The sequence below is a fragment of the Phyllostomus discolor genome, chromosome 4, assembly GCF_004126475.2.
Source record: "Phyllostomus discolor isolate MPI-MPIP mPhyDis1 chromosome 4, mPhyDis1.pri.v3, whole genome shotgun sequence".
NCBI classification, from domain to species: Eukaryota; Metazoa; Chordata; class Mammalia; order Chiroptera; family Phyllostomidae; genus Phyllostomus; species Phyllostomus discolor.
Genome location: NC_040906.2, coordinates 111,307,270 through 111,322,231, shown reverse-complemented (window position 1 = coordinate 111,322,231; position 14,962 = coordinate 111,307,270). Strand labels below are relative to the sequence as shown.

At 36.3% G+C, this 14,962-nt stretch overlaps 1 protein-coding gene across 3 annotated transcripts in view; it reads right to left on the bottom strand.

The window, feature by feature from the left end:
• ZFAND3 (zinc finger AN1-type containing 3) overlaps positions 1–14,962 on the bottom strand; it is a 331,480-nt gene that overhangs the window by 78,286 nt on the left and 238,232 nt on the right. For all 3 annotated transcript variants that reach the window (XM_036024062.1, XM_036024063.1, XM_028508535.2), the window contains exon 3: positions 8,881–9,063. In XM_036024062.1, coding sequence (XP_035879955.1) covers positions 8,881–9,063 — 183 coding nt within the window. The remainder of the gene's footprint in view (positions 1–8,880; positions 9,064–14,962) is intronic.

Genomic DNA, 14,962 nt, shown 5'->3' with positions numbered 1-14,962 from the left:
TTTTTTGAGTTTAACACAGTATCAATGGGAGATTCATCTGACAAGTTTATGGACTAGAACAAGATTAGAAGCCAGAACTGTAAAGATTATGGCTGTAATCCTAACAAAGGTGTAATCCTATAAAAAGTGACAACTTCTCAGACCTCTATTATTTCTACATGGATCTGAACTAGAGGATCATAAACAAAGACTAATTAGGAAATATAAACAGTATTAGAGTAATTAAGATAAAGATTATTTGTATACTCAGATAATATATACTCTAACATTAAAAGCCCTTTAGTAGAGGAAAATTAAAAAATAACACTATGTACAATTTTATTCTAATAAATGTAGAAATCTAGATGAAATGGATGTTTTATAATAATATTAATTGCCAAAATTGACTTTAAATGAGGTCAAAAGCATGAATAGTCTAGTATCAGGCCAGTTTTATGAAAAATTCCATAAGCTTTCAAAGGATACATCACATAATGTCAGAACGTAAGACAAAAGGCTATGTTAGAGCATAGGAAAGAAGCATGCCACATACACATCACATATAAACACATATACAAAACTAATTCACTTATTAAAAAGGTATAAAATTTAAAGTAAAATTAGCATTTTGAATTCAGCAGTATAATGAAAGAACTAGTAGGGTTTATTCAAGGAATGGAAAGATGGTTTAACACAGGAAGTCTATTAAATTAGGAGATTAGATACTAAAGGAGAAATCCACACACAACCATCAGATGCTGAAAAGGCATTTTAAATAATACTCCTCTCAAATTAAAAAGAGTATTAGCAAGTGTAAACAGAGAGTTTCCTTAATGTGATAAATAATATCTACGAGAACCCTACTGCAAAACTATGTTTGTGAAATTGTACTAGATGTAGTCTTATCAGAGTTAGTAATGAGCAAAAGAAAAAAATATAAAGCTGTAAAGAAGAAATACTAACAAGAAATGTATAAGGCTTATTTAAAAAAATAATAAATCTTTACTCAAGAATATTTAAAGTTTGAATAAATGAAGACAAATAATCTAACTATATGAGAAGACTCAATAGTGTATTAAAACATCCACAATTATTCCCAACGAAATCTATATATTTAATGTAATTCCAATCAAAACTATGCTATAACTTTTATTTTTATTAACTCTCACCTAAGGATATGTTTATTGATTTCAGAGAGAGGAGTGGGGGCAGGAGAGAGACAAAGACAGACATGGCTGTGAGAAACATCTATCAGTTGTTTCCTACAAGCATTCCAACTGAGGATCAAACCTGCAACCCAGGTATGTGCCTTGACTGGGAATAGAACCCTCAACCTTTTGGTTTATGGAATGATGCTCCAACCAACTGAGCCACCTAGGCTGTAATTTGTAATAGACCTTCACAAACTGATTACACAATTCATCAAGAAGAGAATATAGAAAAGAAGAGCCAATAAAATTTAAAGAACAAAAACTAAGGAGGACTAGGTCTATCAGATATAAATACAAACACCGAAGCTATAGTCCACTCTCAGAAATACACAAGCAGACCAATGGAACAAAATACAAGAGCCTAAAAACAAATCTATGTTTGTATAATAATAATGACATTTCAAATCGAGCCTATTTAACAAATGGTTTTGTGATAACACTTGGGAAAAATAAAAGGTAAATCCCTACACCTCATATCATATATAAAATAAATTCCAGATAGATTCAAGAGCTAAATAAATTGAAAGGTAAACTATAAAAGTATTAAAATATAGAGAGAAAAATATTTTTATAACCCTGTGATAGAGAAAACCTTCTAAGAAAGACACAAACCTAGAAGACAAAAGACCAACAGACTTTAATTTTAAAATCTGCATATTTTCTCATGGAATCCAAGGTACTCAAAAATAAAAGCCAAGTGACATAACAAAAGAAAATATTTGTAAGACACATAACAAAGATTTATTATCCAGGATATGAATTCCCACAAATCAATAAGAAAAAGATGGCTAATAAATAAGCAGAGAATGCAGACAGGCAAATCACTGGAGACACAAATAACTAATAAACATATGAAAGAATTCTCAATTTCACTACCAGTAGATGTCAGGGGAATGCAAAAAAAAAAAAAAAAAGAAAAGAAAAAGAAAAAGGACTGCCTAACACTGGTAAAATATGGGAAACAGTCTCAATCACTATTCCTAGTATAAAATAGTAATTTTAAAATTAATTTGGCCATGAATATCAAATTTAAAATATACATATATTCTCTGACTTATTAGCTCCTCTTCCATGCACCATTAGTGATTTACAAAACTTTCTACTTCACATGGTTATAGTAGTGAAGCCTTAGAAATATGGAGCAGTTTAAAAAGAATTAGGAAGATCTCTTTGTGCTGACCTGGTAAAATCTCTAAAATATATTGTTAAATTAAAAAACAATGTGTATAGATAGTATACTCTCTTTTGTATAAAAATAAAGAAAACCTTATATGTATATAAGCATGTATAGAACTATAGCAAAGAAGGTATAACCCAAAATGAAAGAACACTGGTTACCTCGGGAATGGTTGGAAATTTGATGGAGGTGGGGTGGAAATATTAAAGAAGCATTCTTACCTTTTATTCTATGCAATAAACCTGTATGTCTTGAACTTTACTTGCGTTCTTAAAAATGGGATTAAGCCCTAGCTGGTATGGCTCAGTGGACTAAGCCCCATTCTGCAAACCAAAGGGATTCTGGTTTGATTTCCAGCTGGCACATGCCTGGGTCGCAGGCCAAGTCCCTAGTAGGGGGCGCACGAGAGGCAACCCACACATTGATGTTTCTGTCCCTCTCTTTCTCCCTCCCTTCTCCTCTGACTAAAAATAAATAAATAGATTCTTTTTAAAAAAAAAAATAGGATTAAAAGTTAAGAAAAAGGTAAAAATAGCAAATGAATAATTTAAAAATCATGATGTTGCTTTAATTTGGTCTTTATTTCAAATACAAGTTGAAGGTCAGATGGCACTGAAAGTGCTTGAACAGTTCTGATCCAGCTAACATTATGAAATAGAAATAATTTCCATAAGAAAACACTGCTAACCTGCTCAAGTCTTCCTGCATTTTGATGGGAATTAATTTAATGATCCCATGCATTCATTACTGGTGAATTACAGCCATTCAATTCAATACAGCATATAACTGTACATTATTATACTGTACTGCCAAGTATCAATCTTTTTAGAACATAGCCCTAATAAAAGTAGCATACTTTACAGAATCAGCTTCAGGATAAATAAATGCACTGGGTGGGGGGGAAGACCCTTTAAATTAAAATCAAAAGAGACATTTAAAGTTTGGACATTTTTCATTATGGGGAAGAATCTTCCACTTTGAGACTATTATATATCAGAAAAGCTCCATCTGTTGTATAATTATCTCTGATAAACAGCCTGATGCTTTGGGCTTCATTGAAGAAAAGGGAAGAGAAAGACACATACAGAGAGAATGGTAAATAAATCTCACACCATATTTCACATAAAACCAGTCCAGCAGGAAGTCATAAAGTATTTTTAATAGTAATATTTTCTAAGTGTTCTATTAGAATAAGCTAGCCTGGTTTGCCCAATATCTGGTCTTCTGAAGTAGGAATACTCCAGAAAAAAAAAAAGGAAAACTAGTTTCACTTGGGCATTATTAGAAATTGGTAAAAACAAAAAAGCTGAGCCACTTGCTGGCATGATATTAATTTTCCAGGGGACAGATATGGGCATGTCAGACAGGAATGAAGACTAGTAGCCACTGAAGTCCAATGCATGTTCAAAGACCCAAGAGCTGTCTAGAAGGAAATCTGTAAAAATTCACCCCCATTTTGCTTTACTTTTTTAAATGCCCAAGGGAGCTAGAAAGTATCTCCAGGAACCAATTTCCAAGAAAACAATGGAATTCTCTTTGTTCAACCAAATTAAATTAACCACAGATAGAGAATGTTCTCAAATTTGTTTTGGGAATCACTGTCATATTAAAGAAAAATCCAGCCATCACTTGGAAATTAAGCTTCAGTCATTAAAAATCTTCACTAACATTTGCTTAGTATGGTTCTCACTTTTTCTGTATGTTTTCTCTTGCTACAACAAAAGCATCTCCTGGGTAAATATAGTATAAAAGAATAGGAAAAAACTCAAGTATTATGATGAACAACAGGGCCCATAGCTGAGTTCTAGCCCTGTCATGTGACTCAAGGCAGTTCATCATGCAAACCTCTTTCTTATCTGTAGAATAGAAAGGAGATTATCTGCCTTGCCAATGTTGCACACTGTCAGGATGATCCCAGGAAAATAATGTTTGTCAAAGAGCTTTGTAAAACAGAGACTGGCAAACTTCTCTGTAAAGGACCTCTGGGTCTCTGTAGCAACTACCCAATTCCACTGCTGTAGAGCAGAAACACCCCTAGAAAAGACATACATGCATGAACATGGCTGTGTTCCAATAAAATTTATGAACACTGAAATTTGAATTTCATATTGTTTTCATGTCACAAAATACTTTTGATTTGTTTCAATCGTTTAAAATCACTCTTAATTCAAAGGCCATATAAAAACAGCTGCTGGATCGGCCCTTGGGCTATAGTCTGCCAACTCCTCTTGTAAATATAATTTTATGTATGTGTTGGTTGCTATTTATTTCTGAGTATGTGCCTCTACAGAGCTTAGGAGAGTGTTCTGCACCAGGTGAATCTTCTCTAAATGCTAGATCAGAATGTCAAAATATTTGAAAACAACTGCTAGCAATTCCTTTTCCCTAGTAGCACAGGTATCAGTTCTCTTCCTCTCCTGCTTAGAAACAGACCAGTCAACTCTCCTCCAACACCTCAATTTCCATCCACTATGTAGTGGGACTGGGAGTGTGGGAAGAGAAACCTAGGTAGGCATGCACATCATAAGGCTCCCAAACAAGTCATCAATAGGAATGCTGAGGTTTTTAAGAGCATGACAACAGGAAAGCTCATTTATAGGAGAGAAAAAGAAAGGGGCAATTTTGGTTAATTTTTAAATCCAATCCGGTCTCTGACTTAAAGTAATCAGTCTTCTGCCTGTCATTCAAAAATAACAACAAAATAACTAGTTCCAGCATTCTACCAGCAACCTGACATCATCCCCAATAGCTGATTCAAGAAAATGGGGGAGAGGAAGGAATCACACTTTATATCCTCTATGAAAAAAACTAGTAAAAAGGTAGTAGGAAAAACAGAAATGTTTTGTTCTTTTTAAGTGCCTGGGCAACACCCCTTCCCTCTGCAGGTTTCATTTGCATGCAATGTCCTTTATACTATAAATCACTATAGAGACAGACAGACAGCTATGGTATGGTGCCAGAGAGTAGGGCTGCTGACCTTGGGCAAGATACTGAATCATCCCATGCCTCCATTTCCACATCTGTAAAATGGGTATGGTAACAGTACTCACCTTATAGGATAATTATGAAGATAAATTAGATTAATATAGATCAAGTATATGAAACAGTCCTTGATGAGCATGCTAGTGTTAGCAGTTACCATTATTATAATATTTAAATGCTGTGACAATTTCTTTGGTCACTATTTGAATTGTTTATACCATTTTTTTTAATGTTTCTAAAAAGGCTAACATTCCATGGACTTTTCTGCAGATACACAAGATGGGAAGGAAGAGATGTGTCTTCAGACAAATATCACTTGGATATATCTGTTTTATTTGACCTTCAGTCAGGTGTTTTAATTCTTTTGGATAAAAATCTGTATTTTACACACTCTTGTCAATAGTTGTTATGCTAGCTTCAGTCTTTTCAAAACACCATTAATGTACTGACTCTGAGAACATTTCTGTTCATATATTCACTGAACAGCAAGAAGTAGAAAGTAGATGTAAGCACTATTTACTCTCCTAATTATTAGGAAAAAAGTAAAACCTTTCAACAAGCCCCAAAGACACAGCACTTCCAGTTCAACACAATAACAATGGATCTATAACTACTAGACATTTAAAAAATTTAGTTTGTGGATTGGGAATCCCAAACCCATTTCCCAGCAATTCCCACTCCCTACTTCTCCATACCCCTCTAGGGGAGGAAACTAAGAAATTCTGGTCCCTTGGGGATATGGAAAGATCAACACAAAGTAATTCCCTGACAGTTCTTCCTTCATCCTTCTTCTCCTAGGTAGGTCACAGCCAAAGAAATTCGCAAGGTGTCAATGGGTCAGGCTGTCTAATCTCTCCTGAGTCCTCACTACTCCTTGACAATCATTTTAACTTGTAATGCATTCACCCGGACAGCTCTGACACCTCTGAAAAACCTTTACTTTCTTCATCCATATACCCCCTACCTACAAACCAGGCACACATCTCCTCAGTCTAGTATAATTTTCAACCTAGATGCTAAACCCACCTGAGAAAGTTTTTGCAAATGATGAACCACTGATATTGCTGCTGCCTCCCTTTTACCTTGTTCTCCCTGTTTTGGGGAACAAGCCAGAACCTCAGGGACAGGCATGTGCATTGTCCACAAAGGTGACCTTGTGAGTAGAGACCTAATTCTTATTCATTTCTGTCCTAGCACCATAACCTGGTGCTTAATATAGCAGGCTCTCAGCAAAGGCTCTAAATGAATATACAAAGCTCTGAAATAGTTTCTTTAGGTAATCAATCTCATGATCACCAAATCCCAATGTCACTTGTCAGTTTGGAGTCTGTAGCATTTTCATAACGTTGAGGCAATATGCTATAGTTATTGAAAGCATAGGCTCTGAAGCCAGACTAGTGGGGTGGAACTTGAACTATACGACAAACCAGGAGCTCTGTAACTTTGAGCAGAAGTTACTGAACCTCTCTATAACTTCTTCATCTGTAAAAATGGAGAGAATACGAGCACCTACCTCACAAGGTATTGTAAAAATGAAATGTTAGTATGTGTGAAGAGCTTAGAATAGTGTTTAGAATGTAGTAAACACGCCATAAAAAATAAAGTAACATTTTCATCTGAAGCCCAATGCCTAATTTGAATTCCTGTTTCTGGTATGCGCTAGCTTGTAACCACAGGCAAATTCCTTGATCTCTTTGTGCCCGTTTCCTTTCTATAGAATGAAGATAAAGATAGTGTCTATGTCACTGGTTGTCAGGAGGAAGAAAAAAATGTGCAAAACATATATTGTAATGTCTTGTACATTAAGTGCTCAATAAATGGTAGCTATTGTTTGTCAGTCTCATATATATTTTGGCTGCTGAAGTTGGTTTCCTGTGGCCCATCCCTGGTGTGTGCGTGGGTCCAATCACCTAAGTTCCATCAGATGAGATCCTGACCAGTTCCAACCTTTCTCATAGACAAGGCATTCTTAACCTAATGGCCACAGTGAGCTTTAGAAAAATTTTATTCAAAATTAAGTATAAATGAATGGTCTGTATTTTTCTGAGGCCATAGCTTTCATCAGCTCAATAAGTATATGACTCCAAACAGATTTTTAGAAACAAAACCAAACCTACTGCCTTAACATTACCACTACAATTTTCATCTTTTTTCTCTTCTTAAATAATTTCTACACCTTTCCTTGGGTCTCTAATCAAAGTTCAAGTATTATAAAGTCTCTTTCTGCAATGTTATTCTCATATAATCCTTCCCATTTTTAATACTGCCAGGTTATTTCTCCAGAAGACCTGTAACATTACTTTCTCTGCTCAAAAACATATTGTCCAAGATCCAATTATCTTAGTTGGGCATTCAATCCTCTATGACTTGATTATAATCCTCCTTTCCAGCCCTGTCCCCCATAAATGGTCATGAAGGGGTCACTTGCTATTGCAGAACTCCCTGAAGTTTTCCTCCATATCTAACTCCACTCTATCTAGAATGTCTTTAACACCACTTTCTCTAGTGCTAACATTCTTCTTTAACAGTGATGATCTTTAATAGCAAATATATTTAATTTCCCCTGCTAAACAGTAAATTCTTTGAGAACAGAGACCATGGCTTTCTTTACTTTTCTATTTTCAATTTTGCCTAGTACCATGATTTATGATAAGTTTGAATAAATATTCCTTCTCTGGTAATCTTTTCAAAGTTAGTAGACAGAACATTCTAACCTACCACATTCCAAGGATTTCTAGATATTCATTCAATTTGAAACATCAAATTTCAACTTGTATCTAAAGCTTTCAAAAGGCAAAAACTGCTCTGCCATAACATTCCTGTAATTTTCAACACACTGTCAGTTCTAGTTATGCCCTAAAGGAGATGGTTACAGCATTATAAAGCTTAAGTGGACAACAGATTTCCAAATCACATACATAATGATAGTAATTCTATCACTGAGAACTTACAGAAGAGTAGCAGAAACCATTTCCTCCTCTCTTCAATTATCTATGTTCTATGAGCTAAAGCCATGTTATTATCTCAGTTAATTGCCTAGAAACAGTCAAGGCTCAGTGAGTGACAGAAGGTTTCACTCTGAGATTCCTAAATTGGGTAAGTTCCCTAGATCAGTGGTTCTCAACACCTGCTGCACTTTAGAATCCTTTGAAGAGTTAAAAAGGACGGATTCCTGGGCCTCCATCCAGACTGATTAAATTAGACTTAGGGGATGTTGATGAAAACTGAAACTGTTTTAAAACCCCCCAATTGACTCTAGTTTGCAGCCAGGGCTGAGAACCACTGCCCTAGACTGGTTCAAAATCTTGTGTATCTTCACAGTTAACATAAAAGGTTATCTTTTAAGATCAACTTAAGCTCTACGGAATGGATGAAATTTATTCTGACGTGCTGGCTTGGGCCTATATGTAAACATTTATTCTTGAATTAAAAAAGCTGCTATCTTTTTTGCTGGGTGAGGCATTACCAAGAAACTCACGATAGGATTCTTGGGCTGATTTCTCTACCACTTCACAGGATCTGGGTACTTACACTCTTCTTTACTTGGTGAAGTTACATTCAGTTCTGTCGGAAGCGGCTGCTGGCTGGGACTAAGAGTTGGCGTGGTTATCGAGGTATTGTTGTTGTCACTGGTGGTCTCTCCGGAAAACAAATCTGATTGGCTGTTACTTGTACTTGGAGTGGAATCATCATCTGGTTGTTTCTTTTGAAAATCTGAAAAGAAAAAGTAAAGGAATTAGTTTAATGAAGGAGTTCACAATCTCCTTGGGTATTAGAAAATAATGAAAGTATAAAAATGAAACTAACGGCAGCAATAATAAAGACTAATTTGGGTGATTAACAAATGAAAGTAAAATACTGGTTAAAAATATATAATATTGGTAGACACTCAGTAGAGTGAAAACTTTCCAAAGTTCTCATCTTTTTTAGAACAATGGTAGGTAGAATGCTGATTTTAATTAAGACTTTGCAAAGCAAAATGCATATTGAAATTTTGGGGGTAATCAATATAAAGTGGAAAAATACAGAAAAGTTGCTCAAAGAAACAAAAGACAGGTAAAAAGATTTTAAAAAACTGCAGAAAACGAAGCAGGGTAAATAGAAAACATATAATAAAATCCCAGTATAGACACACCAGTAACGGTAATAAACGCAAACACACTGAACTTAGCAGTTAAAAGGTAGAAAGTTCAGATTAAAAATGAAGTCTTGTCCCCTGTGGTTTACAAAACATATTAAAAACATAAATGAGGATACAAGAAAATTTTACTAGTGTATAAAAATGTACCAGAAAATACATGATTAAAAAGCCATAGGTAGTGCCCTGATCAGTGTGGCTCTGTTGGTTAGGTGTCATCTCACCAAGTGAAAGGTCACAGGCTTGATTTCCTATCAGAGCAACTGCCTGGGTTGTGGGTTCAATCCCCAGTCAGAATGCATGCGAGAGGCAACCAATCGATGTTTCTCTCTCACATCAATGTTTCCTTCCCTCCTTTCCCCTCTCTCTAAAAAATAGATAAAATCTTTTTTAAAATATCAACACAATTCAGGATAGTGGTTACTTCTTACATTGAGAAAGGGAGATGTAAAGGTGAGAAGTACATGAAAATACTCAAAATTATAGGTAATGTCCAATAAAATGTCCATTTTAATCCATTCTTTGGATTGAAGAATGGATTAAAATGGTATATTCAATCATATAATAGAACATTCTATGGTAGTTATAGTAAGTGAATAAAGCTACAAATATAACAGAAAAAATCTCAAAAAAAAAACAATGTAGGGAGAAAAGCAAGCTACAGAAGGATATACAAAGTTTGTCCAGAAAGTATCTAGGCATGTAATATGAAATATAGAGACATTTACTGAAGAAGATACAGGATACAAGAAACACTACAGAGGACAATGATGCCTCAGTCCCCTTCAAAGAAGATACCTTGGGACCTCACACAGTTCTCCCAATTGCCAACGGCTGCCCTGTTGTATTTTCCTGAATCTCACTGATGGTCTGCAATCTCTTCCCTCTTAAAGGTGAATTTATTTGGGGGAAAAGCCAGAAGTTTGAGGGCACCATATCTCGGCTGTAGGGGGGCAGAGTCACCCGGGTGATTTGATATTTTGCCAAAAAACTGTGGAATACGAGAAGGAGAAGACAGAGAGCAAGGGATGGAGAACCTATTTGAAGAAATAATAACAGAAAACTTCCCTAATCTGGTAAAGTAATAAAACATTCAAGTCCACAAATACAGAGTCCCAAATTTGGACCCAAAGTGGCCTACACCAAGACAAACCATAATTAAAATGACAAGGCTTAAAGACAAGGAAAGAATCCTAAAAGACACAAGAGAAAAGCAGGCAGTTATACACAAGGAAGCACCAACTAGACTGTGGACTGATTTCTCAACAGAAACATTTCCGGCCAGAAGGGAGTGGTGGGTAATATTCAAGGTGATGAAAAGCGAGAGCCTACAACAAAGGCTCCTTTCCCCCAGCAAGGTTATCATTTAAAATTGAAGGAGAAATAAGGAGCTTCCCAGATAAGGAAAAGCTAAAGGAGTTTGTTAACACCAAACCAGTATGGCAGCAAATGTTAAAGGGCTTGCTTTAAGAAGAAGAAGAAAGAGAGAAAGAGATAGTAAAAGAAAAACAGATTTCTGGCCAAGGTGGAGGTGAAGGTAGACACACTGTGCCTCCTCACACAACCAAAAGAAGGACAACAACAATTTAAAAACAAAAAACTAGAACTGACAGAAAATCAAACTATATGGAAATCCAACAACCAAGGAGTTAAAGAAGAAACATTTATCCAGACCAGTAGGAGGGGTGGAAATGGACATCCAGGCAGAGAAGACCTGCAGCAAGGCAGCTGCTGGGGAACCTGGCAAGGCAGCTGGTGGAGTGGGCGGGTAGTCCCACATTCACGTGAAGATAAACTGGGAGGAACAAGTGGAAGTGAAACAGATCACACAACCCATGGTCCCAGAGCGTGGAAATAAACTCTCAAACAACTGATTGAAAACACTGTGGGGGTTGAGGAGGCAGAAGGATAACTCCCAGCCTCACAGGAGAGGCCCACAGCGTCCTAGAACGTACACAGACCCACCCACACAGGAATCAGCACCAGAAGGGCCCAATTTGCTTGTAGGTAGCAGTGGAAGTGACTGAAATCTGGCAGGGAGCAGAGCAAGCACCATTGTTCCCTCTCGGACCCCTTCCCCACATACAGCATCACAACACAGTTAATAGGGGCTGCTCCCCTCTGCCAAATACCTAAGGCTCCACCCCTTACTAACAGAACTGGTTCACTGAGACAAAAAATGGCCCAGATGAAAGAACAGATCAAGAACAGAAAGCTCCAAAACAAATACAACTAAGTGACAAAGAGGTAGCCAACCTATTAGGTGCACAGTTCAAAACACTGGTAATCAGGATGCTCACAGAAATGGTTGGATTTGGTCGCAAATTAGGTGAAAAAATGAAGGCTGTGCTAAGTGAAATAAAGGAAAATGTACAGGGAACCAATAGTGATGGAAAGGAAACTGGGACTCCAATCAACAATGTGGACCAGAAGCAAGAAAGAAATATCTAGCCAGAAAAGAATGAAGAAACAAGAATTCAGAAAAAATTGAGGAGAGGTTAAAAATGAGGAGAGGCTTAGGAACTTCCAGGGCATGTATAAATGTACCGAAATCCAAATTATAGGGGTACCGGAAGGAGAAAAGGAAGAGCAACAAATGGAAAACTTATTTGAACAAATAATGAAGGAAAACTTCCTCAATCTGGCAAAGGAAATAGACTTCCAGGAAGTCCAGGAACCTCAGACAGTCCCAAAGAAGTTGGACCCAAGGAGGAACACACCAAGGCACATCATAATTACATTACCTGAGATTAAAGATAAAGACAGAATCTTAAAAGCAACAAGAGGAAAGGAAAGAGTTACCTACAGTCTGGTAGTGCCCATCAGACTGTCAGCTGATTTTCTCAAAAGAGACCTTACAGGCAAGAAGGGGCTGGAAGGAAGTATTCCAAGACATGAAAGGCAAGGACCTACATCCCAGATTGCTCTATCTAGCAAAGCTTGCATTTAGAATGGAAGGGCAAATAAAGTCCCTCTCAGATAAGGTCAAGTTAAAGGAGTTCATCCTCACCAAGCCCTTATTATATGAAATGTTAAAGGGATTTATCTAAGAAAAATAAGATGACCAAAACTATGAACAGTAAAATGATGACAAACTCACAGGTATTAACAACCACACCTAAAACAAAACAAAAGCAAACTAAGCAAACAACTAGAACAGGAACAGAACTACAGAAATGGAGATCACATGGAGGATTATTGACAGGGCAGTGGGATGGAGAAAGAGGGGGGAAAGGTACAGAGAATAAGTAGCATAAATGGTAGGTTGAAAATAGACAGGGGGAGGATAAGAATAGTATAGGAAATGTAGAAGCTAAAGAACTTATATGTATCACCAATGGACATGAACTAAAGGGGGAGAATGTGGGTGGGAGGGAGTGTATAGGGCGGAAGGGAGTGAAGGGGGAAAATGGGACAACTGTAACAGCATAATCAATAAAGTGTATTAAAAAAGAAAAAGAAAATAGTCTAACCATAAAATGGCACTAAATATATATCTATCAATAATTCTCATTAACATAAATGGCTTAAATGTTCTAACCAAAATACAGCATAGGTGAATGGATAGAAGAAAAGAAGATCCAAATATATGCTGCCTCCAAAAGACCCACTTCAGATCAAAAGATAGACACAGACTAAAGGTAAAGGGATGGAAAAAGATATTTCTTACATACGGAAAAGAAAAAACAAAAGCTGAGATAGCATAGTTATGTCTGACAAAATAGACTTTAAAACTAGGGCTATAGTAAGGGATGAAGGAGGACACTAAGTAATGATAAAGGGAAAATCCAACAAGAGGATATAAGCCTAATAAGCATTTATGCACCCAACATAGGAGCACATAAATATAAGAAGCCAATCTTGATGGACATAAAGGGGAGACAGAGAGAGAAATACAGTCACAGTCAGGGATTTTAACACGGTTGACTTCAATGGATGATCTTCCAGATAGAAAAATCAACAAGGAGACAGTGGCCTTAAATGATACATGAGGTCAAATGAATTTAGTGTTTATTTCCCAAAGCAGCAGACTATACATACTGTTTAGTGCACAAGAAACATTTTCTAGAATAGACCACATGTTAGGACAGAAAACAAGTCTTTACTGAGTCTCAATAAGTCTCAAAACAAGTCTCAATAAATTACCCTGGCTAGTGTGGTTCAGTGGACTGAGCGCTAGACTGCAAAACAAAGTGTTGCTGGTTCAATTCCCAGTCAGGGCACATGCCTGGGTTGTGGGCCTGGTCCCCAGTGTGGGGCACATGAGAGGCAACCACACACTGATGTTTCTTTCTCTTTTTCCCTCCTTTTCCGTCTCTCTAAAAATAAATAAAATCTTCAAAAAAAGTCTCAATAAATTTAAGAAGATTGAAATCCTATCAAGCATCTTCTCTGAACACAATGCTATGAAACTAGAAATCAATCAGGGAAGAAAACTCAAAAACACACAAAGACACAGAAGCTAAATTACATGTTATTAAACAATGAACAGGTCAACAATGAGATCAGAAAAGAAATCAAAACACACCTTGAAACAAATGAAAATGAGAACACAACCCAAAATTGGTGGAACACAGGGAAGCAGTCCTAAGAGCAAAATTCACAGCATTACAGGCCTATCTCAAGAAGCAAGAAAAAGCTCAAATAAGCAATCTAACTTTACATTTAAAGGAACCTGAAAAAAAGAACAATAAAGCCCAAAGTGAGTAGAAGGAAGGAAATAATAAAGATCAGACCAGAAATAAATAAAGTAGAGTCTAAAAAAGACATAGAAGATCAATGAATCCAAGAGTCAGTTATTTGAAAAGATGAACAAGATCAACAAACCTTTAGCCAGACTCATCAAGAAAAAAGAGAGAGAGGACTCAAATAAATAAAGTCAGAAATGAAAGAGGAGAAAAAACAACCAACACCAAAGAAATACAAAAGTTGTACTGAAATATTATGAACAACTATATGTGAACAAACTGGACAATCTGGAAAAAGTGGGTAAATGCCTAGAAACGTGCATTCTTCCAAAACTAAATCAGGAAGGAGAGAATCTGAATAAGCATATGATAAAAGCCAGCACCCATTTATGATTTAAAAAAAAAAAAAAAAAGAACACCTAGTAAAATTGAAGCAGTAATCAAAAAACTCCCAACAAACACACAAGCCCTGCACCAGATGGCTTCACAGGTAAATTTTCCCAAACATTCTGAGAAGAATTAATTCCTCTCCTTCTCAAACTATTTCATAAAATACAAGAGGGAAGGCTCCCAAACTCATTTTATGAGGCCAGCATTTTCCTAATTTCAAAGCCAGATAGAGACACTACAAAGAAAAAATTATAGGCCAATATCCCTGATTAACATAAGACACTAAAATCCTCAACAAAATATTAGCAATCTGAATACAGCAATGCATCAGAAAGATCATAAACCATGATCAAGTGGGGATTTATTCCAGGAATGCAAGATTGGTACATTTGCAAAT